This window comes from Macaca fascicularis, chromosome 6 (assembly GCF_037993035.2).
Source record: "Macaca fascicularis isolate 582-1 chromosome 6, T2T-MFA8v1.1".
NCBI lineage: Eukaryota > Metazoa > Chordata > Mammalia > Primates > Cercopithecidae > Macaca > Macaca fascicularis.
The window spans coordinates 82,480,312-82,503,639 of record NC_088380.1 but is presented as its reverse complement, the minus strand read 5'-3'; the positions used below and the strand labels follow the sequence as shown (position 1 = coordinate 82,503,639).

General features: G+C 43.1%; 1 protein-coding gene across 6 annotated transcripts in view; it reads left to right on the top strand.

Moving 5' to 3' along the window:
* The window catches only part of LHFPL2 (LHFPL tetraspan subfamily member 2), a 163,616-nt gene extending 140,873 nt beyond the window's left edge, over positions 1-22,743 (top strand). For all 6 annotated transcript variants that reach the window (XR_012413756.1, XM_005557230.4, XM_073993670.1 and 3 more), the window contains one exon: positions 18,793-22,743. Coding sequence is in view for 4 of the 6 variants with exons in the window: in XM_005557230.4 (XP_005557287.1) it covers positions 18,793-19,049 (257 nt within the window). In the remaining 2 variants the exon portion in view is untranslated. The remainder of the gene's footprint in view (positions 1-18,792) is intronic.
* The last annotated feature ends 585 nt before the right edge of the window (positions 22,744-23,328 follow it).

Genomic DNA, 23,328 nt, shown 5'->3' with positions numbered 1-23,328 from the left:
TTATTGATCAAGTACTAAAATAACATGTAGATATCTGCTCTCAAAGATGCTGTAGTCATTCACAAAAACACTTTTATTGCCAGGAAACCCTTTGATTTCCTGTTCCTGATCTGGCCCCTGGAACTAAATGAGTTACTAAATGTCGACATTAAGCTGGTTTAGCTTGTCCACAAACTCTTGAAACTTTAAAATGAGATGGAGTAAGCCACGTAGGCTCATGCCTGTGGTCCTAGCTACTCGGGCAGGAGGATCACTTGAGTTTGGGACTGTAGTGCAATATGATCACGCCTGTGAATAGCCACTGCATATTAGCCTGGACAACATAGTGAGACCTCGTCTCTTAAAACTTAAAACACAAAATGAGATGCAACAAAAACAAGTTTGGACCTAGACTCCAAAGAGACTCAGAGCCTCCTTACCCTGTATCTTGATACTTGCACAGTAAATAAATAGGCTTCTTAGAAAGGTGTCCACATCTTAACACAGGTACCCTCTGCACTCCCCCATCTCTTACCCCGCAGAAGGGCCCTCAGCCAGAAGTTGCTTCCTTTGAACCAGTGCTGGTCCACTCTGTGCTAAGGCTTCTACCATTTCACAGCAAAATCAAGGAAGTTTGGTAAGTGTAGTAACATTTCATCAAGCCGAATGTATTCGCTTCAAAGAACTGCCCTTTATTTTCCGATTACATCCTTCACCCTTCTTATATTAAAATATTCTTTTATGAAATGATGAGAGGAGACAATAAAGGCTATCTTCAGTGTCCTTATTAGCAAAATAAAAAATGTTGACCTCCCAACAGTTTTTCTGGACTGTCAAATCCAGGAAGTGTAAAAGCCACTGTTTCAGAATATAAGGAAGCCCCACAAGGGTGCAACGTGTCTTTTCAGTTCTACCTCTGGTGTTCAGAGTGGAACCCACTTCGTGCATAGTAGATGCTCAGTAAATGGATGTTCGCTGACAGAGGCATGTATCTGTGGAACCACTCATTAGTCTCTTCTAGCCCCAGCTGTAAATTTACAGGCGTTTGGATTTAACGATTGCCATTAAGTCTCAATTGTGACATAGACCCACAGCCCTCCTAGACAGTTATGGCATAAATAACTGATGAGCCATCATTTGAAGAATCACTTCAGAACTGGTCATCACTGAAATCAAATTCTACTTGAGCTTTGAACAAGTTTTCATTGAAAAACCTGAATGGGCAAAGGTATAGATTAACCAAAAGTGGTCACGATTGGGCAGAAATTCGTGATTCATGTTATAACTCCTACTTTGTTATATTACTTTTATTTAGAAATACTGTTTAAGTGCCCCAGACTCTGAGTGGCTAATTGAAGTTTTGGTACTGAAGATAGCAGCCCATCTGGTATCTGAGGAAGACAAGCAGGCTTGAATACCTTTGCTAATTTCATTTGGGCTTGTAGGGTACAGAACCAGAACTCTTCCTGGGTGGAAGGAAGAGATCTTGCTTCCCCCCAACCCTCTGGTGTTTACAGTTGTTCTAAGCAAGCTTTCACGAGAGCCAGATGCCTGAGATTACGAGCAGCTTCCCCTGCACGCAGACATAGGAATAAGCAGATCCCTCAATGCTATGTGTGTAACTAACACCCCCTGGATCACAGATAGTGGTGCAAGGATTCAGGGGTGAGGAGGCAGTCAGGCAAGACAAAGATCATCAGCTCTGTGAACTGAGAAAGGCTGCTTGGAGGAGGCGAGATGGCTGAACAGTGGCCTGAGCTACTGGAAGAGGGATTTGGGACTGAGATGCTCATTGCTCGATTTTGTCTAATTGGCTACAGATGGCTTTCTTGGATGTGTTTTTTTATGGATCATTTTGTGGATGGCATTATTTTTCTGAGTGGATCTGTAATTTCAGATGGTTCCCAAGCATACAAGATCTGAGCAAAAACTAAAGTTGTCAGTTGATTTTACTGCTTAGATCTTTTTTTTTCCTCTTCTGGTCCAGTGGGTTTGTTGCTGTTTGCAGTTTTCTGCTCACACAGGTGTTCCACATTCTGTACAAGGTTCACATCATAGTGAACCTTAAATTGTTCTGACCTGTTCACTAGGCTTCTTTCTAGAAGTTGGTTGGACCAAGGGCAGCCATTCCAAAGTGGCATCTAATGCTTCGGTAAGGTTGGTGACACTCAGATCAAATGGAAGAGATAGTGGGGATGGAATTTCTTTATCTTGCTGTTGTTTTGCAATAGGATTAGCAAGTCAACCTGCTTGACATTAGGCAACCTTTGTTTTGGTGCAGTCTTTCCCCCTCCATAACTCCTCACGGCACTCCTGTGGTTTCTCACTTGATAATGGTTCCTTATCACCTGCTCTCTCATCCTCGTAGATATAACTAAGTCAGCTTTTGAGTGCATATCAGTCTCCCCTCTTCAGTTGGACAAATGTTTTTGTCTTGGAAGTTAGTCTCTGGTCTGCAGTAAAACAGCAGTCTAGGATAAGGCTCAGGAAGTGGACTCTGGAGCCACATTCTCTAATTTTGAGTTCCCTGTCCTGCCGTTAACTGTGTAACCCTACTTAGCCATTCTGTGCCTCAGTTTCCTCATCTGTCAAATGACATTAATAATATCAACCTCATAGGATTGCTATCAGGACTGCATGAGTTATAGTTAAAGTGCTTAACCAATGTCTAGCACAGAGTGCTCAACAAGGATGAAATGCTGCCATTGTTAGTGTAAATTATCTTCATGATTATTAAAGGGTTCTAATCACCTTTACGAACTTCCAACACGAGTTTAAGTATCCATTGTGAATGTATATTATAAATTTGGGGGAAGGTGTTTATAGTTTCACCTCCATTTCATCTTTACTTGGAATCTATCATTTTTACTATAGAAGACCTTTCCAGAAGGTTCTTCCAAAGAAGTGACGCTTAGAAAGGAAATGGGCATCAGAAATGGCACGTAAAGCTGGTCAACACTGCCATATGTGTAGGGGACTGCGTAAGAGGCACTGAGTGTAGCTGGGGATAGGGCTGGAGTCATAGAAACTGAGGAATAGGAACACTCCTTACCACGGTCAGCGCGTTTCCAGTGGAATCGCAGTTCAGGCCTCCAGCCTGTCTTGGGACCAGTGCTTTTTATAATGGGACAAGTGCATCTGTGTCACAGTGAGACTTCTGTTTTTTTTTACTGGATAGTTTTCCAGATAGTTATCCACTTTTTATTATTTTTACCCATGAAATTCATTCTGAATTGTATCATGTATGTCTCTCTCTTCTGAAGTAGGGTGTCTCTTGTCTTGGTGAGCGAGGATCAGTACTGCAGTGTCTCCAGAGTCCCTGCACATGGGAAATCTGCAGGCTCACACTGTGGTCTTTGGAAGAGTATATCTTAACGGCAAATTCAGTGGCGAGGGAACTGGATGTGGTCTGATACATGAGCCCTCCTCAAAGCACAGCCTTCAGACTGACAGTTTGCCTTGGGATATTGTAAAAGAGAAAATGTCTCCACTTAACAACAGTTGCTGACCTACAAATAGCTGTTAGGGGCTGCCAGAATGACTTCCCACTATCAGCATGGAAGATGACTTGGGGAAAGATTAAACACGTAGACAGAAAAGAGAGGGAAGCACACAGATGAGCGTTAACCACACACAGCGATGTTGCTTATCACTCAGTCCCAGTTGTTGTACACTTGATCGAGACAGATGGCCTGACTTCTAAACATCTACTGGGAACAGGAAAACTCATCCCCCACCCTCAGAGGTTGATCTGCGATGCAGCCAAGAGGAGTGGGCGTTTTCCTGGGCTGCAGAACAGTTCTGCATCCTCTGCCCACAGTGCTGGTACCTTCACAGTGGTGTTTTCCGTTCTCCAGGCTCACACTGCTGCTAAGTACCACCCTGCCTCTTTCACAAGTGGCCGTGGATCACCTCATTCCCCCGCATATCTTTTGTCTTCTCTCACCTGTCCTTTCCCGTCCTTCTCCCGCGTGCTGCTCCTCTCCCGGCCAGTGCCTGGCCAGCTCTCACAGGTCAGCCACGGCCTGTCTTGGCAGCTGTCCATGCTGCAGCCAGGCCAGGCTGGAAACAATTTCAGAGATCTGAGCCTAGACTCAGGCTGGTCTCTAGATACCTGAAAGTGTATTACATTTAATCAAGTGACTACTTTTTTCTATGTGATTTCCTAACAACCAGCTATTTTCTGTAGCCAGGAAGGTTTTCAGTGCAGGCAGTTATGTAAAAGACCAGTCCTGTGGTTTGGTCTGCACATGTGTTTCAGTAGTAACTGTGTGGCTGGCGTTCTGTTGGCCAGAAGTGCAAAATGAAGCTTTTCCTCCAGCCATTTCAAAAATTTGTCAAGAACTTTCTACAATGCCTTTGTTTAAAAATGTAATATAATCACATCACCTTATCTTTTCATTCATCCATTCAATCAGTGAATATTTACTAAGCACTTGTTACATGTCAGACCTTGTTCTAGGCAGTTGGGACACAAAGAACAAACTGCACAAAGTTCCCTGTCCTCATGCAGTTTACATTCAAGCTAGTGGGGGCAGACAATAAACAAAGTAAGTAAACTATATAGTATGTTAAAAGGTGGTGTGCAATAGGGTAGAGGAGCCAGGAGAAGGTGTAGCCCGGGTAAGAGGCTGGGGTGTGCTGGAATAGTGAGAGGGAATGTTGAAGAGAGTTAGGATAGGATTTATTGAGGAGATTTAACCACAGCCTTGAAGGAGACAGAGGAGTTAGCCATATGGGTATAGGAGAAAGCATTCCAGGCAAAGGGAACAGCTAGAATGAAGGCCCACAGGCTTGCCGATAGAGTAACGTGGGATTTCTGAGAAAGGAGTCAAAGGTGATAGCAAGGTTTCCCACCTGCACATGTTTAAGAATTGAACTCTCATTTGCTGAGATGAGGTGGACAAGGTGAAGAACACGTTTTGAGTGTGGAATGAAAATCAAGAGTCCTGGTTTGCACATAATTTTCAAGTGCCTTGCCTAGACATCCCAGTGGAGGCCAAGCAGGCAGCTGGATATGCACATCTGGAGTTCAAAACTGGAAATGAAAACTCAGCTTGGGGTAGTACTTAAAGCCATGGGGCCAACTGCGATGAGGAGGGGAATGCAGATAGGGAGGAGGAGGAAGGAGTGAACCCTGGGCACCCCCGTGTTTAGACTGGAAAGGTAAAGAGGGAACAGGAAAGAACACCAAGAAGGAAAAGCCAGTGAGGCTTCCCATCGGGAGGCAGAGCACTGGCTGATTATCTTAAATTCATATGAGAATAACTATCCTGTCAGTTTGCCTTTCTTCTAGTACCATCAGTACTTTATGAAGCTGTGCCCCTGAAGAGCCTGGAATGCTGACTAAGCTGTGTCAGATGGAATACAGGAAGCAACTTAGTGGCCAGCCAGCCCTTGGGCATCATGCTGTAGTGAGCTGTGCTGGGTCAGCGAAGGCTGCGGCTCAGACTTAGCTAGATTCCCCAGCTCTCTGAGTCACAGGGCAGACCAACACTAAACACTAGAGGGATTTGTTTTTTATTTTTTTCAGGAAAATGTTATAAGAGAAATTGATGTTTAATAGTTAGATGGTCTTCTGCTGTGTTCCTAAATGGGCCAGTGGCTGGCTATTTGAAAGACAGAATATGAACTCTTGACCTAGCTGTGTGAAACACCTAGCAGGTTTATCATTGAATGTTAAGGCAAAGTTGTGATGTCTCATTAGAATTAGTATCAATTCTAATTAACCTCTAACCAAGTTCCTAAAAAGTGTCACAAAGTGCGCTGGGCATGGGAGATACCAAAGCTTTTCTGCTTCAAGAGTCTGAGTCCCACTACGATACTGTTGTATCATCAGGGTTGAGAGTAATGCCCTCAGTAAACAGCTATTGAATAAATTTTTAAAAGTGAGAAAGAGCTCAAGAGGGACATCCGTAGGAGGTGGGAACACAACGAGAACAACCATGTGGCAGGAAGTGGTGACAAACATTTCCCGTGGAGGCAACATTTGCATTGGAATGAGGGAGAGTATGCCCAGATGCGTGAGCATCCAAGGGGTCACTGTGAATAACAGGCCCCTGTCCGAGGAAGGGTGATGTGTGTAGTGTGACCAGATTGTTGACTATCACCAGCCTCTGAAACCCTACAGCATTCCACTCCTATAACCCAGCCATGGCCACCCATAAATGCTCTGTGAAGGCAAGCAAATGGCATGCAGTCCGTGGACACGCTCAGGAACTTCCTAAGTGGGGCCCACGTTGATCAGAGGTACTTTACATCTGCTGTCAATTGTCTGCTGTGAACTGTCTCCGGAGACGTTCAGATATTTCATAGCTGTGGAATATCTGTTTGATTTCGACTTAGTAAAGGTGCTGAGTGTTGGCTCTCTCAGTGGTGGCTTCTCCACAGATGGCTGGTAGTGGTAACAGGTGACCTTCTTTTGTTTCTGTTCTTAGAATTTCCTTTGCAAGCTGAGGTCTAGTCTTTAATATTTAGTCTGCAAGCCTGTGTGACGGGGAAGTGCGAGTGTGGTGTCTAAAGACTCGCTTCTTCAGACAGTTACTCTATGGAACAAGAGCCAGCCTGTAGTGCTCACTTTTCAGGCAGGAAAAATGGCCTTTTTCTGTACAGATGGTTGGTGACCCAAAAAGACAAGAAACCTTGAGTCCCATCCATTGGCCAGCAGGTAGTGAAGGAGGGTAGCAATCATGACTGATGTGGAGGGTAGCCAGGGGAAGGCTGTGAAACAACCATGGAGCCTTGTCCCACTTCTTCACCAACTGAAAAGCTGTGGTTCAGACTTGGCTCCTCCATTCCTAGCATCCCTCACTGTGAAAGACTGATGTGGTCGCCTTCAGACCCAGTGAAATACTGTGTTCGGCAATATCCAGCCTTCCCCAGACTGGGGGACTGGCAGGACTATGGAAATGCTTTTCTTCCCACCTACGGGATTTCATTAAAAGTATTTGATATCCCATTATTTGATTCCAGGGCTGTATTTTAAAATTTTACCTAAGACATAAATTTGTGACTGGTCTGATCACAGTCAGTGCAAAATGTTGCTAGGAAATCAGGACTGTGACTTGGCTTTTCCTGGTATGTTTCCTGCGTTTGCATTGGGAACAGAGTGATAAAATATAGCCTCTGCCCTCACAGATCCCCAGTCCGATTATTTGTGTTAAATGCAAACCACATGTTTAGATTCCCCAAAGAAACTCTGAAGATTCCTGCACAGGTAGATAAAACTTCTGTGAGGAAAATATGAAAATGGCAGAGGGGTGTGGCAGGTGCTGCGTTGGGATGGCTGGTGCCCAGCGGATTGGGAGGGCCAGCACCAGCTATCCCAATGCAATACTATGACCATTGGTGAGGTTGTCAAGGCTCTGTCTCCAGCTGGAGGTGGCACCTGTTGGGCTGTCCAAGTGACCGACCATCAGCTTTTCATTTTTTTCCTCTACAGATAAGGTTGAATCATGTGACCCGCCCATTGCCCACAGATGCTAATGTCTTCTAAACCCTTGGTACAATGAGGCTGTTAGAACACGGGGCTGAGGATGTCTTTTAAGGTTATGAAAATTGTTACCTTCTAGGGCACCATTCTGTCAAGTTGAGCCATGGCAGAGGTGACCACCCCTCCAGGTGACTTATGGCTTCTTTCCATGGTGGCTGTGTTGTCTTTGGTGGCTGGCCAGTGTCATTCTCCCCACATTTCTTCTTCCTCCTAGCTGTGCTTGCTGCGACCCAGTCTTGAATCAGGTAGAGATGCCAGGCAGAAGAAAACAAATGCCCACAGCCCTAGTCCCTTCCTTTTTCCATTGCCCTTCACAACACACAAACACACCCCCAAAACAACAGTGCAGTGGGGCAAGGTGATGGCAGGGCCCCAGAGACTACCAGAGAGGGTGGCCTCACTTCAGGAACTGCTTTTTTAATAGCTGCAAAGGGAGAGCAGACGGACCATTTTCTCGCTCAGCTGTCATGTGAAACCCAGTCCAAATCATCCTTTACCTTCCATTTGGCCTCTGAACGTAACCTATGACCAAGTTGATAGTCCCTGAGTGTACTCCAAATTGAGTACCAGAAAAACCATTCCAAGTCTCCAGCAAACTTCGTATCTGTTACTGTATTCTCTTGCCTTAGTCTGATATGCCCACTGAAGAAATTATTGATTTTGTTTTATTAGTATCATCAAGCCCATTTGGAATTCAGGGCACAAGACTGCTTTTAAACCCCGGGGCTCACAGGCCTAGAACAGGATACATCAACCACCCAAGGTCTCCATTTTCTTTCTTGCTGACACATTTCATTCTTATTGACTGGTATCTCAGTTATTTTACTGATTTCCTCCATGGGCACTGTGGTTTAGAAATATTTTATTACAAAGCAAATTACACTGTCAATTTTTATTAAGGGCTTACTGTGTGCCCAGCATTATTCTAAACACGGACATTAGAGCAGTAAACTAAATACACAAAAATCCCTGCCCTCATGGAGCATAAAGTCTAGGATGGAGACGGATAATCATCAAATAGTAGGTTGAGTTGTATGTAATGACAATTCTTGTAGGTAAACACTATCAACTACTGACAGTTTCTTGTGACTGCTAGGATGAAGTCTGTGCCTGAGGGATGCTTCTCAGGGCCCAGGAACTCCTGCTGAGGCTCAGCTCAGAAGCTGCTTTCGGCCTGAGAGCAGTGGAGAACCAGGGCCAGGCTGGTTTGCTTCCCACTGTGGACCTCGTTTGGGGAGGACTACATGTGGCATTCACCACAGAGGGACACCTGAGTCACTGATCTTGCTGGGACTCCTTTGGTAGAAGAGGCTTTATCTACATACCCAAAGAAATGATGTGATTTAAAAAAAATTATTTTTGCTTACCTGAAGGTCCAATTTTCTCTTAGACACTAGTCCATTTTACAGGTGAGGAATCATAGAGGGCAGAGCCTGGATTCAAACCCTATTCCATGGTCTTAGTTATGTCAATAACAGCTGTGATGGGCGCTGGGAGCAGAGGCCCGCCAGTCAGGGCAGAGTGGATAGTGGCAACTTCCTCCACTGCTCCATGGAGCCCTGGGCTAAGGCTAAGGTGCTCTTGCACCTGTCAGGACTGGCTGCCCAGGTCGCAGTGTGTGGTTGGCACTTCACACCCACGGGGCAGATATACCTCACCCGCTTTGTATTCCTCTCTCACATGGACTTTCCTGTGGGCTTATAGTCAAGCTGAGGCTTTCCATAGGCTCACAAGCGTGGCACCCTTATGTGATTTAAACAATAGCAATAGTCTCCCTGCTGTCTTTATTCACATACTGAGCCAGGAGCAGCCACAAGATTTGAAGATGGCCTGAAGCCCCTCAGCAGTCACACCTGAGGAATTAGAAAAGGGAGCACCTCAAGGCGATGAATACTCCTGGTTGGGCTCAGCACGCCGTGGAAAGAAGGCTGATGCTATCAAAAATAAGGATTGTATTAAGTGATGTAAAACTTGCCTGCTTCCCCAGAGAACCCAAGACAGCCAAATTAAGGTATTTCTTACACCCTACAACTAGCCAGAGCCTGGCACAAGGTGAGCCGGTATGTGACAGCAAACTCCATGCTTTGTCTTCTGTCCTAATATATTAAAATGCGAGGGCACACCCAAGATGGCCAAATAGAAACAGCTCCAGCCTCCAGCTCCCAGCATGAGCGACACAGAAGACGGGCGATTTCTGCATTTTCAACTGAGGTACCAGGTTCATCTCACTGGGGCGTGTCGGACGGTTGGCACTGGTCCGTGGGTACAGCCCGACCAGCGAGACCTGAAGCAGTGCGAGGCATTGCCTCACCTGGGAAGCGCAAGGGGGAAGGGAATTCCTTTTCCTAGCCAAAGGAAATTGAGACACACAACACCTGGAAAATCGGGTAACTCCCACCCTAATACTGCACTTTACCAAGGGTCTTAGCAAACAGCACACTAGGAGATTATATCCCACATGTGGCCCAGAGGGTCGCATGCCCACAGAGCCTCCCTCATTGCTAGCACAGCAGTCTGAGATGTAACTGCAAGGTGGCAGCGAGGCTGGGGGAGGGGCGTCCACCATTGCTGTGGCTTAAGTAGGTAAACAAAGCCACCAGGAAGCTCGAATTGGGTAGAGCCCACCACAGCTCAAGGAGGCCGGCCTGCCTCTGTAGACTCCTCCTCTGGGGACAGGGCATAGCTAAACAAAAAGCAGCAGAAACCTCGGCAGAGGTAAATGCCACTGTCGGACAGCTTTGAAGAGAGCAGTGGATCTCCCAGCACAGAGGTTGAGATCTGAGAACGGACAGACTGCCTGCTCAAGTGGGTCCCTGACCCCTGAGTAGCCTAACTGGAAGACATCTCCTACTAGGTGCAGACCGATACCTCACACCTCACATGGCGGGGTACACCCCTGAGACGAAGCTTCCAGAGCAAGAATCAGACAGCAACACTAGCTGTTCAGCAATATTCTATCTTCTGATACCCAGGCAAACAGGGTCTGGAGTGGACCTCAAGCAAACTCCAACAGACCTACAGCTGAGGGTCCTGACTGTTAGAAGGAAAACTAACAAACAGAAAGGACACACACACCAAAACCCCATCAGTACGTCACCATCATCAAAGACCAAAGGCAGATAAAACCACAAAGATGGGGGAAAAGCTGGAAATTCAAAAAATCAGAGTGCATCTCCCCCTCCAAAGGAATGCAGTTCATCACCAGCAACAGAACAAAGCTGGATGGAGAATGACTTTGACGAGTTGAGAGAAGAAGGCTTCAGTCAAACTTCTCAGAGCTAAAGGAGGAATTATGTACCCAGCGCAAAGAAACAAAAAACCTTGAAAAAAAGAATGGATGGATAACTAGAATAATCAATGCAGAGCAGATCTTAAAGGAACTGATAGAGATGAAAACCGTAACACGAGAACTCGTGACAAATGCACAAGCTTCAGTAACCAACTCGATCAACTAGAAGAAAGAGTATCAGCGATTGAAGATCAAATGAATGAAATGAAGCGAGAAGAGAAGTGTAGAGAAAAAAGAGTAAAAAGAAATGAACAAAGCCTCCAAGAAATGCGGGACTATGTGAAAAGACCAAATCTGCATCTGATTGGGGTGCCTGAAAGTGACGGGGAAAATGGAACCAAGCTGGAAAACACTCTGCAGGATATCATCCAGGAGAACTTCCCCATCCTAGTAAGGCAGGCCAACATTCAAATTCAGGAAATACAGAGAAAGCCACAAAGGTACTCCTCAAGAAGAGCAACTTCAAGACACATAATTGTCAGATTCACCAAAGTTGAAATGAAGGAAAAAATCTTGAGGGCAGCCAGAGAGAAAGGTCAGGTTACACACAAAGGGAAGCCCATCAGACTAACAGCAGATCTCTCACAGAAACTCTACAAGCCAGAAGAGAGTGGGGGTCAATATTCAACATTGTTAAAGAAAAGAATTTTCAACCCAGAATTTCATATCCAGCCAAACTAAGTTTCATAAGTGAAGGAGAAATAAAATCCTTTACAGACAAGCAAATGCTTAGAGATTTTGTCACCACCAGGCCTGCCCTACAGGAGATCCTGAAGGAAGCACTAAACATGGAAAGGAACAACAGGTACCAGCCATTGCAAAAACATGTTAAAATGTAAAGTCAATCGATGCTAGGAAGAAACTGCATCAACTAGTGAGCAAAATAACCAGTTAATATCATCATGACAGGATCAAGTTCACACATAACAATGTTAACCTTAAATGTCAATGGACTAAATGGTCCAATTAAAAGACACAGACTGGCAAATTGGATAAAGAGTCAAGACTCATCAGTTTGCTGTATTCAGGAGACCCACCTCACATGCAGAGACACACATAGGCTCAAAATAAAGGGATAGAGGAAGATCTACCAAGCAAATGGAAAACAAAGGCAGGGGTTGCAATCCTGGTCTCTGATAAAACAGACTTTAAACCATCAAAGATCAAGAGAGACAAAGAAGGCCATTACATAATGGTAAAGGGATCAATTCATCAGGAAGAGCTAACTATCCTAAATATATATATAGACCCAATACAGGAGCACCCAGATCCATAAAGCAAGTACTTAGAGACTTAAAAAGAGATGTAGACTCCCATACAATAATAATGGGAGACTTTAATACCCCACTGTCAACATTAGACAGATCAACAAGACAAAGTTAACAAGGATATCCAGGAATTGAACTCAGCTCTGCACCAAGTGGACCTAATAGACATCTACAGAACTCTCCACCCCAAATCAACAGAATATACATTCTTCTCAGCACCACTTCGCACTGATTCCAAAATTGACCACATAGTTGGAAGTAAAGCACTCCTCAGCAAATGTAAAAGAACAGAAATTATAACAAACTATCCCAGACCACAGTGCAATCAAACTAGGACTCAGGACTAAGAAACTCAATCAAAACCGCTCAACTACATGGAAACTGCACAACCTGCTCCTGAATGACTACTGGGTACGTAACGAAATGAAGACAGAAATAAAGATGTTCTTTGAAACCAATGAGAACAAAGATACAACATACCAGAATCTCTGGGACACATTTAAAGCAGTGTGTAGAGGGAAATTTATAGCACTAAATGCCCACTAGAGAAAGCAAGAAAGATCTAAAATTGACACCCTAAAATCACAATTAAAAGAACTAGAGAAGCAAGAGCAAACACATTCAAAAGCTAGCAGAAGGCAAGAAATAACTAAGATCAGAGCAGAACTGAAGGAGATAGAGACACAAAAAACCCTCCAAAAAAAAATCAATGAATCCAGGAGCTGTTTTTTGAAAAGATCAACAAAATTGATAGACCACTAGCAAGACTAATAAGAGAGAAGAATCAAATAGACGCAATAAAAAAATGATAAAGGGGATATCACCACCGACCCCACAGAAATACAAACTACCATCAGAGAATACTATAAACACCTCTATGCAAATAAACTAGAAAACCTAGAAGAAATGGATAATTTCCTGGACACTTACACTCTCCGAAGACTAAACCAGGAAGAAGTTGAATCCCTGAATAGACCAATAGCAGGCTCTGAAATTGAGGCAATAGTTAATAGCCTACCAACCAAAAAAAGTCCAGGACCAGACGGATTCACAGCCGAATTCTACTAGAGGTACAAGGAGGAGCTGGTACCATTCCTTCTGAAACTATTCCAATCAACAGAAAAAGAGGGAATCCTCCCTAACTCATTTTACAAGGCCAATATCATCCTGATACCAAAGCCTGGCAGAGACACAACAAAAAAAGAGAATTTTAGACCAATATCCCTGATGAACATCGATGCAAAAATCCTCAATAAAATACTGGCAAACCGGATCCAGCAGCACATCAAAAAGCTTATCCACCATGATCAAGTTGGATTCATCCCTGGGATGCAAGGCTGGTTCAACATACGCAAATCAATAAACATAATGCAGCATATAAACAGAACCAAAGACAAAAACCACATGATTATCTCCTTATAGATGCAGAAAAGGCCTTTGACAAAATTCAACAGCCCTTCATGCTAAAAACTCTCAATAAATTCGGTATTGATGGAACATATCTCAAAATAATAAGAGCTATCTATGACAGACCCACAGCCAGTATCACACTGAATGGGCAAAAACTGGAAGCATTCCTTTTGAAAACTGGCACAAGACAGGGATGCCCTCTGTCACCACTCCTGTTCAACATAGTGTTGGAAGTTCTGGCCAGGACAATCGGGCAAGAGAAAGAAAGAAAGGGTATTCAGGAAAAGAGGAAGTCAAATTGTTGCTGTTTGCAGATGACATGATTGTATATTTAGAAAACCCCATTGTCTCAGCCCAAAATCTCCTTAAGCTGATAAAGCAACTTCTGCAAAGTCTCAGGAGACAAAATCAATGTGCAAACATCACAAGCATTCTTATACACCAGTAACAGACAAACAGAGAGCCAAATCATGAATGAACTCCCATTCACATTGCTTCAAAGAGAATAAAACACCTAGGAATCCAACTTACAAGGGATATAAAGGACCTCTTCAAGGAGAACTACAAACCACTGCTCAGTGAAATAAAAGAGGACACAAACAAATGGAAGAACATACCATGCTCATGGATAGGAAGAATCAATATCGTGAAAATGGCCATACTGCCCAAGGTAATTTATAGATTCAATGCCATCCCCATTAAGCTACCAATGAGTTGCTTCACATAATTGGAAAAAACCGCTTTAAAGTTCATATGGAACCAAAAAAGACCCCACGTTGCCAAGACAATCCTAAGTCAAAAGAACAAAGCTGGAGGCATCACTCCACCTGACTTCAAACTATATTACAAGGCTACAGTGACCAAAACAGCACGGTACTGGTACCAAATGGAACAGAACAGAGCCCTCAGAAATAATACCACACATCTACAGCCATCTTCTCTTTGACAAACCTGACAAAAACAAGAAATGGGGAAAGGATTCCCTATTTAATAAATGGTGCTGTGAAAATTGACTAGCCATAAGTAGAAAGCTAAAACTGGATCCTTTCCTTACTCCCTATGTGAAAATTAATTCAAGATGAATTAGAGACTTAAATGTTAGACCTAAAACCATAAAAACCCTAGAAGAAAACCTAGGTAATACCATTCAGGACATAGGCATGGGCAAGGACTTCATGTCTAAAACATCAAAAGCAATGGCAACAAAAGCCAAAATTGATAAATAGGATCTAATTAAAGAGGTTGTGCACAGCAAAAGACACTACCATCAGAGTGAACAGGCAACCTACAGAATGGGAGAAAAGTTTTGCAATCTACTCATCTGACAAAGGGCTAATATCCAGAACCTATAAAGAACTCAAACAAATTTACAAGAAAAAACCCCATCAAAAAGTGGGCAAAGGATATGAACAGACACTGCTCAAAAGAAGAGAGCAGACACATGAAAAAATGCTCATCATCACTGGCCATCAGAGAAATGCAAATGAAAACCACAATGAGATACCATCTCACACCAGTTTAGAATGGCAATCATTAAAAAATCAGGAAACAACAGGTGCTGGAGAGGATGTGGAGAAATAGGAACACTTTTACACTGTTGGTGGGACTGTAAACTAGTTCAACTATTGTGGAAAACAGTGTGGCGATTCCTCAAGGATCTAGAACTAGAAATACCATTTGACCCAGCCATCCCACTACTGGGGATATACCCAAAGGATTATAAGTCATGCTGCTGTAAAGACACATGCACACGTATGTTTATTGCGGCACTTCACAATAGCAAAGACTTGGAATCAACCCAAATGTCCATCAGTGACAGACTGGATTAAGAAAATGTGGCACATATACACCATGGAATACTATGCAGCCATTAAAAAAGGATGAGTTCGTGTCTTTTGTAGGGACATGGATGCAGCTGGAAGCCATCATTCTCACCAAACTATCTCAAGAACAGAAAACTAAACACCGCATGTTCTCACTCATAGGTGGGAACTGAACAATGAGATCACTTGGACATAGGAAGGGAATCATCACACACCGGGTCCTATTGTGGGGGGCGGGGGAGAGGGATAGCATTAGGAGATATACGTAATGTAAATGATGAGTTAATGGGTGCAGCACACCAATATGGCACATGTATACATATGTAACATACCTGCACGTTGTGCACATGTACCCTAGAACTTAAAGTATAATAAAAAATAAAATGCATTCATTTTACATTTAAGCCACATATAATACAAATAAAACATGCAGTTAATGTTGAATTGGAACAAAACATATGAACACTTGATCTTTTAAAGGAAAGAGCAGCTAATGCTGCTCCACCTCAGGCCTACACTCCGAGCTTTAGGGCAGAGGCTGCAGCACACCCAAAAACACCTTTGCATGCTGGGCTGCGGGACATTGTACAGAAGGCCCAGGGACGGTACACCAGAGTGGCACCTTAGGACCTGGAGGAAGAAAACTATTAACGTCCCCATCATACCTAGTGGGGTACTTCATAGGGAACAAAGTGGGATGCAGACAAGAGTAATTGGGGTTTATTATAGGCCTTAGAAATATTTAAGAATTGGTTAAATCATTTTAGATCTCAGCTGAATAAACTTCTGTTCAGATGGAGAATATTTTTTCAAGAGTACTAAAGTGTAGCCTGGGGGTCTCTTCTCTCCCCAAATTATACTTCTCAAAATATGCCCTTAACAAAAGCTGGTCTGCTTCTGTGTGGGAGGGGCCTGCCAAGGGCGTGACCTGTGTTCAGGCTGCTCGTCTGTTTCCAGTTTTGTTACAATGGTAGAACAGACTTCATGATTCACAGCCACCTATAAGTGATGGATTAGTCCATTCTACAGGTGAAGAATCATACGTCAGTCACTCAGCCCAAAGAGGGCAGAGCCTGGATTCAAACTCTAAAGTCAGAGCTCGTCACTATTAACAGAATCACCTCTTAATTTGGTGAGTCTCTGCTGTGGTCCACCATATTTCTGGTTTGTGTTCTAGCCTCCTGCCCTTGCACTAGACTATGGGGTCTTTTCTGCTGCTTGATTTCTACCCTTTCATTGCTGGTTCAGGACCTTCCATATTCTGGAGGACCAAGAGTCTGCACTGGCTGCTGGTCATTTCTTACAGCCTCTCTCCAGCTTCACTTCATCTTCCCAGCACCAATCACATTTCCTTGCTACAACTCATTGCCTCTTGGGTTCCCACCACTCAGATCTGTAGAGGGGGCCATGGGGTTAGAAAGACTTCCTTGTGAATCACCCCTCTTCAGACAGCATCTGAATGGATTCCCTCTACTCCACCCCTGCTACAAAGTCCCTTGAGGCCATCTGAGAAGAACAATGTGATGGGGTGGGGACACTGAGATCCCAAATGCCCTGGTAGTAACATGCCAAGCTGGACACCATCATAGGATGAAGACCACTATCAAAGTTGTGATGTGTGGGTTGACACACTGTGCCCAGTCTCCCTTCAAGCCTCATACTGCCATAAAGTCAGTCATGTTTTCTTTGTGGGGAAGTTGCTGTAAATGACTTAGAAGCTTTGGTGGGATAAACCCAGAGAATTTCAGTCAAGGTAGGTAAAGAAACAGAACTCAGAGTCAAGATTAATTAATAAGTGTAGAATTGATATTCCCAGGTATCTAAAAAGTGGGAACTTTGTAATCAAGCATTCTTGATTACATAGGTTGAATTTTCCAGAGAAAACATTTTTCCCCTCCACATAGGATAAAGCCCTCTTCCTCCTCTTGCAGTATCTTGCAGGTGAAATAAAGGCCTTTAAAATGTATCTATATATAAATATAAATACGTATATAAATATATTTTTTCTTTTTTTTTTTTTGAGACGGAGTCTCACTCTTTTGCCAGGCTGGACGATCTCAGCTTACTGCAACCTCCACCTCCCAGGTTCAAGCGCTTCTCTTGCCTCAGCCTTCCGAGTAGCTGGGACTACAGGCATGCCACCACACCCAGCTAATTTTTGTATTTTTAGTGGAGACGGGGTTTCACCATGTTGACCAGGATGGTCTCTCTCTCTTGACCTCGTGATCCACCCACCTCAGCCTCCCATAGTGCTGGGATTACAGCCGTGAGCCACTGCACCTGGCCTAAAGATTTGTTACCAAGAAAGTTTTAAAGTTTTGCTGAGTAAAATCTGGAGGGCCTAGGCTGCTTTTGTCATTTCAGGCCTCTGGCTTTTTTGGGAGGAGCTGTTGTCTTGTGACTGGCAGCCAGGGTGAGGCACCCACTGTAGGCACAGGGCTGATACCTGAGGGTCAGCAAGCGACTCCTTTTGTGCCTCACCCTAGTCCTAGCTCTAGTGGGACTAGGCATGAAAAATAACTCAAGTGATGCATTCTGGTTATATAGTGAGCAGTAATGCTGTGAAGAACAGGAAAATAGGTGTTTAAAATTACAAGGTAGTAGGGTTAGCAGAATGGAAGTAAAGCTTATTAGTGTCTACTCTCTTAAAAGTACACAGACAGAAAGTCCTTACAAAGTTTGCAATTTGTAACAAATCAGGTAAAGACCTGGTCTCCCTCTTGGCCCTTGCTCTTGCATTTAATCAGGCTGACATCAGGTGGTTGTGTGTGAATTTTGCTTATACCAGGAGTTGGCGAATGCTTTCTGCAGAAAGACAGTAAATATTTTAGGTTTTGCAGACCATAGCAAAGCAGTCGTAGGCATCCAAAAATGACTGCAGCTGTGTTCCAATAAAACTTTACTTGTAAACCTACATTTGGCTTCAGGGCCTTAGTTTGCCAACATCTGCCTTAGACCAAAAGAGAAATGCTCAGTGCTCCAAAAGCCCTGTGGGAATACGTAGTAACAAGTTGGCCACGAATGGTAGAGGCCGAGGTGGGAGGATCACTTGAGCTTAGGAGTTTGAGACCAGCCTAGGCAACATAGCAAGACCTCATCTCTACTTAAACGAAAACTTAGCCAGGTGTGGTGGTGGGTGCCTGTAATCCCAGCTACTTGGGAGGCTGTGGCAGGAGGATAGCTTGAACCCAGGAGTTCAAGTGCAGTGAGCTACAGCTGCACCACTGCACTCCTGCCTGGGCAACAGATTGAGACTCTGTCTTAAGAAGAAGAAAAGTAACAATTTGCTTTTCTAGAAGAGAAATTGTTAGTGGATTCACATTCCAACATGTAAAAAAGTGGCTGAAAATATTTCTAATAATGTGTTATTTCTTGATCAGGTCACATTAGTTGCATGAAACAGTCCCAACACTTTCTGTTGCAGAATAGATGCCCTTGCCCAAAGCAAGCAAATCAAGTAACAATTACATCAGATCTGGACAGTGTAGCACCATGGGGATTTTCTAACCTGTTTTCTCTTTTGTTCTGCAGGTCTATTCCTTATCCTTGGTTTGATACTCTACCCTGCTGGCTGGGGTTGCCAGAAGGCCATAGACTACTGTGGACATTATGCATCTGCCTACAAACCTGGAGACTGCTCCTTGGGCTGGGCCTTTTATACCGCCATCGGGGGCACAGTCCTCACTTTCATCTGTGCTGTCTTCTCCGCACAAGCAGAAATTGCAACCTCCAGTGACAAAGTACAGGAAGAAATTGAAGAGGGGAAAAACCTGATCTGCCTCCTTTAGTTTGGAAAAGACATTAATGCCATTTTCTCCCTTGAGTAATCTTGTGAAACAGTTCACAGTTTCATCATTTGAGTCAAGTGGAGAACCAACCTTTACCTACCAAAGCCACGTTCCACAGCCCGAGGCTTAAACAGGACCAGTGAGAGGCCACATCCAGCTACGCAAAGTTACTGGACGTACGGTCTGCAGTGGACATAAGGAATGGAACATGAAAATAGTATATAATCCCTGACCTGGAGTTACCAAGTTCTGTCAGGCTCCATCTCCCCCAGGTTCAATGAAGGATAATAATGTAAATCATTAGGGCAGCAGTTTCTCTGGTAAAGGAAGAGACCATCCGCCAGATTTGCAGGCTGCTTCTGCTCCAACGCTGCTTGTTTGTGAGCATCTCTGCCTCAGAATGGGGTTTTGGGTTGGAGTTTTTGTTTTCCTCTGTTCTTTCAAGGCCATCTCAGTTGGAGACGAACAAAAAACTATAAATTTTACTGGGGACAGGATGTGTTTGCTAAAGGGCACAGCAAGATACTGTCTTTTGCTTAGCTGACCAAAGGGGTCAGCAGGGGTGGTGTGGAGTCATGCTGTGGAACTTATTCTAGCCTGAATCCTAGGGTAAGGTGGATCAACTGAACTGTCACTCCAGAGATTTTAGAAATTTGAGTAAAGAAACAATAAGGACCTATACAATCATATGAGAACAAAAATAAATACGAAATCTTGCTAGTGAAGACATATTTTTTCCTCTTCCCAGCAGCCAGGCTAGCACCAGTTCTGGCCCAGTGTCCTCTTCTGGAGATCACATGTTTTTCTCCTAAGGTTAGGATTGTGCTTTGACTGCCAAAAGGAAACCTCACTCTGTTTCCTCCTTCCAGGGGCTGAGGTCTCCAAGCCAGCTGCGGCTCATTCAGATGTTCACTGGGAGGACTTGCCAGAATCTCGGCACTTGCGGGGAGCCCTTTCCTCCCTGTTTGGTGACCGTGCTGTAGTCAGCTCTATTTCCAATCCCGACAGTAGGAGAATGGCATTCTACAACAAAAAGCAGCTAGTTGTGGGAGTTAAGTTTTTGTAGTTACTGGTGTTGATCCTGAACGCAGACTGAGATAACATTAAATTGCTGCAACTGAAGAACTGCAGCTGAGACTTTAATTAATTCCAGGAAAGTACAGAGGACAAAGTTAATTCAAAAAGAGGAGCTAGATCAAGGTCACAGCACTGCCTACACCTGTTTACAAAAAGAATCAAATACCACTATGAATAAGGATTCAGGGGCTTTTAAACTACTTTCCTAATTACCAATATCACTGATTCAGGAAGATAGTATCTCAGAATGACCAGGGCATCGCAGAAACAAGCTACTCTGACATTATGGGAGCTTCAAAATTGTATCATGATACAGAAACACTCCTTAGCACTTTAAGAGATTTCTGGAAGGGGAAAAAGTGTAGGTCTTTGGGTTCATTAATCTGCTCGCTTGAGGACTTTGTTTTGAAAAAGTACCTTCTGTGGACAAGGTATTGTGTGTTAAGTGCTACCAGCTATACAACCCTGGTTCAGATTTTGCAGCCTTGCCCCAAGTGAATCATGTTAAAGCTGTCTGAGTCTAAAGCACCATATGGTGGTGCAGAACAGATAATTACACAGAGATGGAATGGGACAACTAAAGTTTTACTGCATTCTGGTTTTGGGCCTATATGAGAAACCATCTTATCTCACAGATAAGGGCTAAGGGCAAAAGGGGTGGGAGGTGTTTGTTAGGCCTTAATGAGTTTCCCATTCCTGAACCAAAATTCAAAGTGAGTGAGATATAAATCCTGTGATTTTGGTAAAGAAAAAAAACGGGTATCTTCATAGCAGCCTAGGAAACATTAACCATCTCTCTACCACCACCCAGAAAGAGGCTGGAGGAGCCACTGGACAAAGCTCCTGTCTCTGTGTGTACATTTATAATGTTCTAACCAAGTCTCAAACCTTGGCAATAATTTTCATTAAAAGCAATTCCATTCATCAGACAAATCTTGATGGAAAACACAAAATTTTTCCATAAACTTATCAGAAGACTCACTTTTTTTTTTCTTTCTGGGATAGAGAAACCATTTTCTGACAGTAGGTTTACAATCTCAGTGTCCTAAGCTCAGAGGATCCTCCGAGCATGTCCATCACCTGCTTTTTGGCTAAGGCGGCAGTGTACCTCTAGATCAACCTGGAAACAGTCACAAGGGAGTGTGACTTCTTGGCCATAATAAAGTCACTTGACAGTGTTTATGTTATTAATTTGAACACACAGAAGACAAAAGCACAGGTATGCACACACACAAAACCCCAAACCACTAAAAACTACCTAAACACTGAGTAAATAGTAAAAAGGTAATGTTGGGACTTTTAAACCTTGAATTCATTAGCCAGGCTTGGGGTGAAAGGACCATCTAATATCATGCAAGTCTAAACCATACTCTTCCACACAGCTGTTTAAAAACCACTGGGTATGAGGAATATGCTAGAAAGAAATGTTAAAAATAGATTGTTGGCCCACACTTATTTTTCTAATAAATAGGACCATTATTACTACCAGGATAGTCTTATTTATTTTGCCTGAATTTGTGCTTAAAGAAAGTCTCATGACAGGATGGGATGGGCTGCGCTTCTCAGTGAACTCTGAGGCAGAAATATTTGCCTTGGATTCTGTGGATTTTTTAAACCTGTGTGCTGATAATTCAAACAATGTTGCATTAATTGTGTAAGGGTTTTTTATAGTTTTCAAACATCTGTGGTGTAACGATCTTTGTTAAACATATATTCTGTAAAGTGCCATAGTCTTTTATGTGTAGCATATTTAAAAATATATATGTATATTATACATACACAAGTTCATGTGAAAGATGTGCAATAACAAAGGTGTATGTATGTTTTGTTGTTTTGGAAACTGGACAGGAGTCAAAACAGGGATGTTTCTGTTTTGGCGAAGGAGAGTTCCACATTTTTGCCTTCATGGCTTATTCAGTAACCTATAATTTTAATGCTACACAAATCTTATGTGAAGAAAAGACTGGTATGAAATCATTTTCTCCTGGGTCTAAAATAATCACTAGCATATGTCAAGGTTAAGCCAGCAAGCCAGGCCCAGTTAATGCTAGTCTTTCATGTGAAATGTGAAGCTGCCATGTTGCCTTTTCTCTTAGTAAGATAACTAGTAGCTGGTGCATAATCACTGAGGAGCTATTTCTTAACATGCTTTTATAGACCATGCTAATGCTAGACCACTATTTAAGGGCTAATCTCACACCTCCTTAGCTGTAAGAGTCTGGCTTAGAACAGACCTCTCTGTGCAATAACTTGTGGCCACTGGAAATCCCTGGCCGGCATTTGTATTGGGGTTGCAATGACTCCCAAGGGCCAAAAGAGTTAAAGGCACGACTGGGATTTCTTCCGAGACTGTGGTGAAACTCCTTCCAAAGCTGAGGGGGTCATTAGGTGCTTTGGAGGAACTCAGCACCATTTGATATTCAACAGCCACTTGAGCCAAATATAAAATTGTATTTACAGCTGATGGACTCAATTTGAGCCTTCAAACTTGTAGTTATCCTATTATATTGTAAACTAATACATTGTTTGTCTAGCATTGATTCAGTTCCTGTGCATATGTATTTTCACAATGTGCTCCCCTCCCCAGATCTTAATTAAACCAGATTTTGCAAATTCATTCTTATTCTTTCAAGTCTGAGTATACTGGCTTCAATATGATGTGTATAATCTGATCAAGAAAATACCTATAAATCAGTCAACATTTATTTTAACTAGCTTACATGTAATATTGATGAATGGAAAAAAGATATTCAGGTATTTTAAACTATTCCATTCACTAGTAACATATATGTCCCTATCTGTGTTATCTTTAATGTCAAGTACGTATTTCTTCCTTGAAGAAGCATCAACACAATTATAAATAGGAAAAAACATCTCAAGTATTATAAAGTAAAGCTATGAAATATGAAAATGCTCCATTAAAAAGGAATTTTCAAACATAAATATGTAACAATGACAACGGGGAAAAGTTAACTGAAAGACACATCCTCCTCTTCCAACAACAACCCTAAAAATAAAAGCCAATGATATGGTGCCATTCCACATCCATGTTTCCTGAAGGTAATCCTGGCCATAAAAAGCCTCATCCAGAATAGGTGGAATTCTAATTTATAAACTCAAGAATGACACTAAATACCCTTCTCAACTCTTTCAACTCCCTGTATCCCATGAAGCATTTATTATTTCATACCAAAAAAAAAAA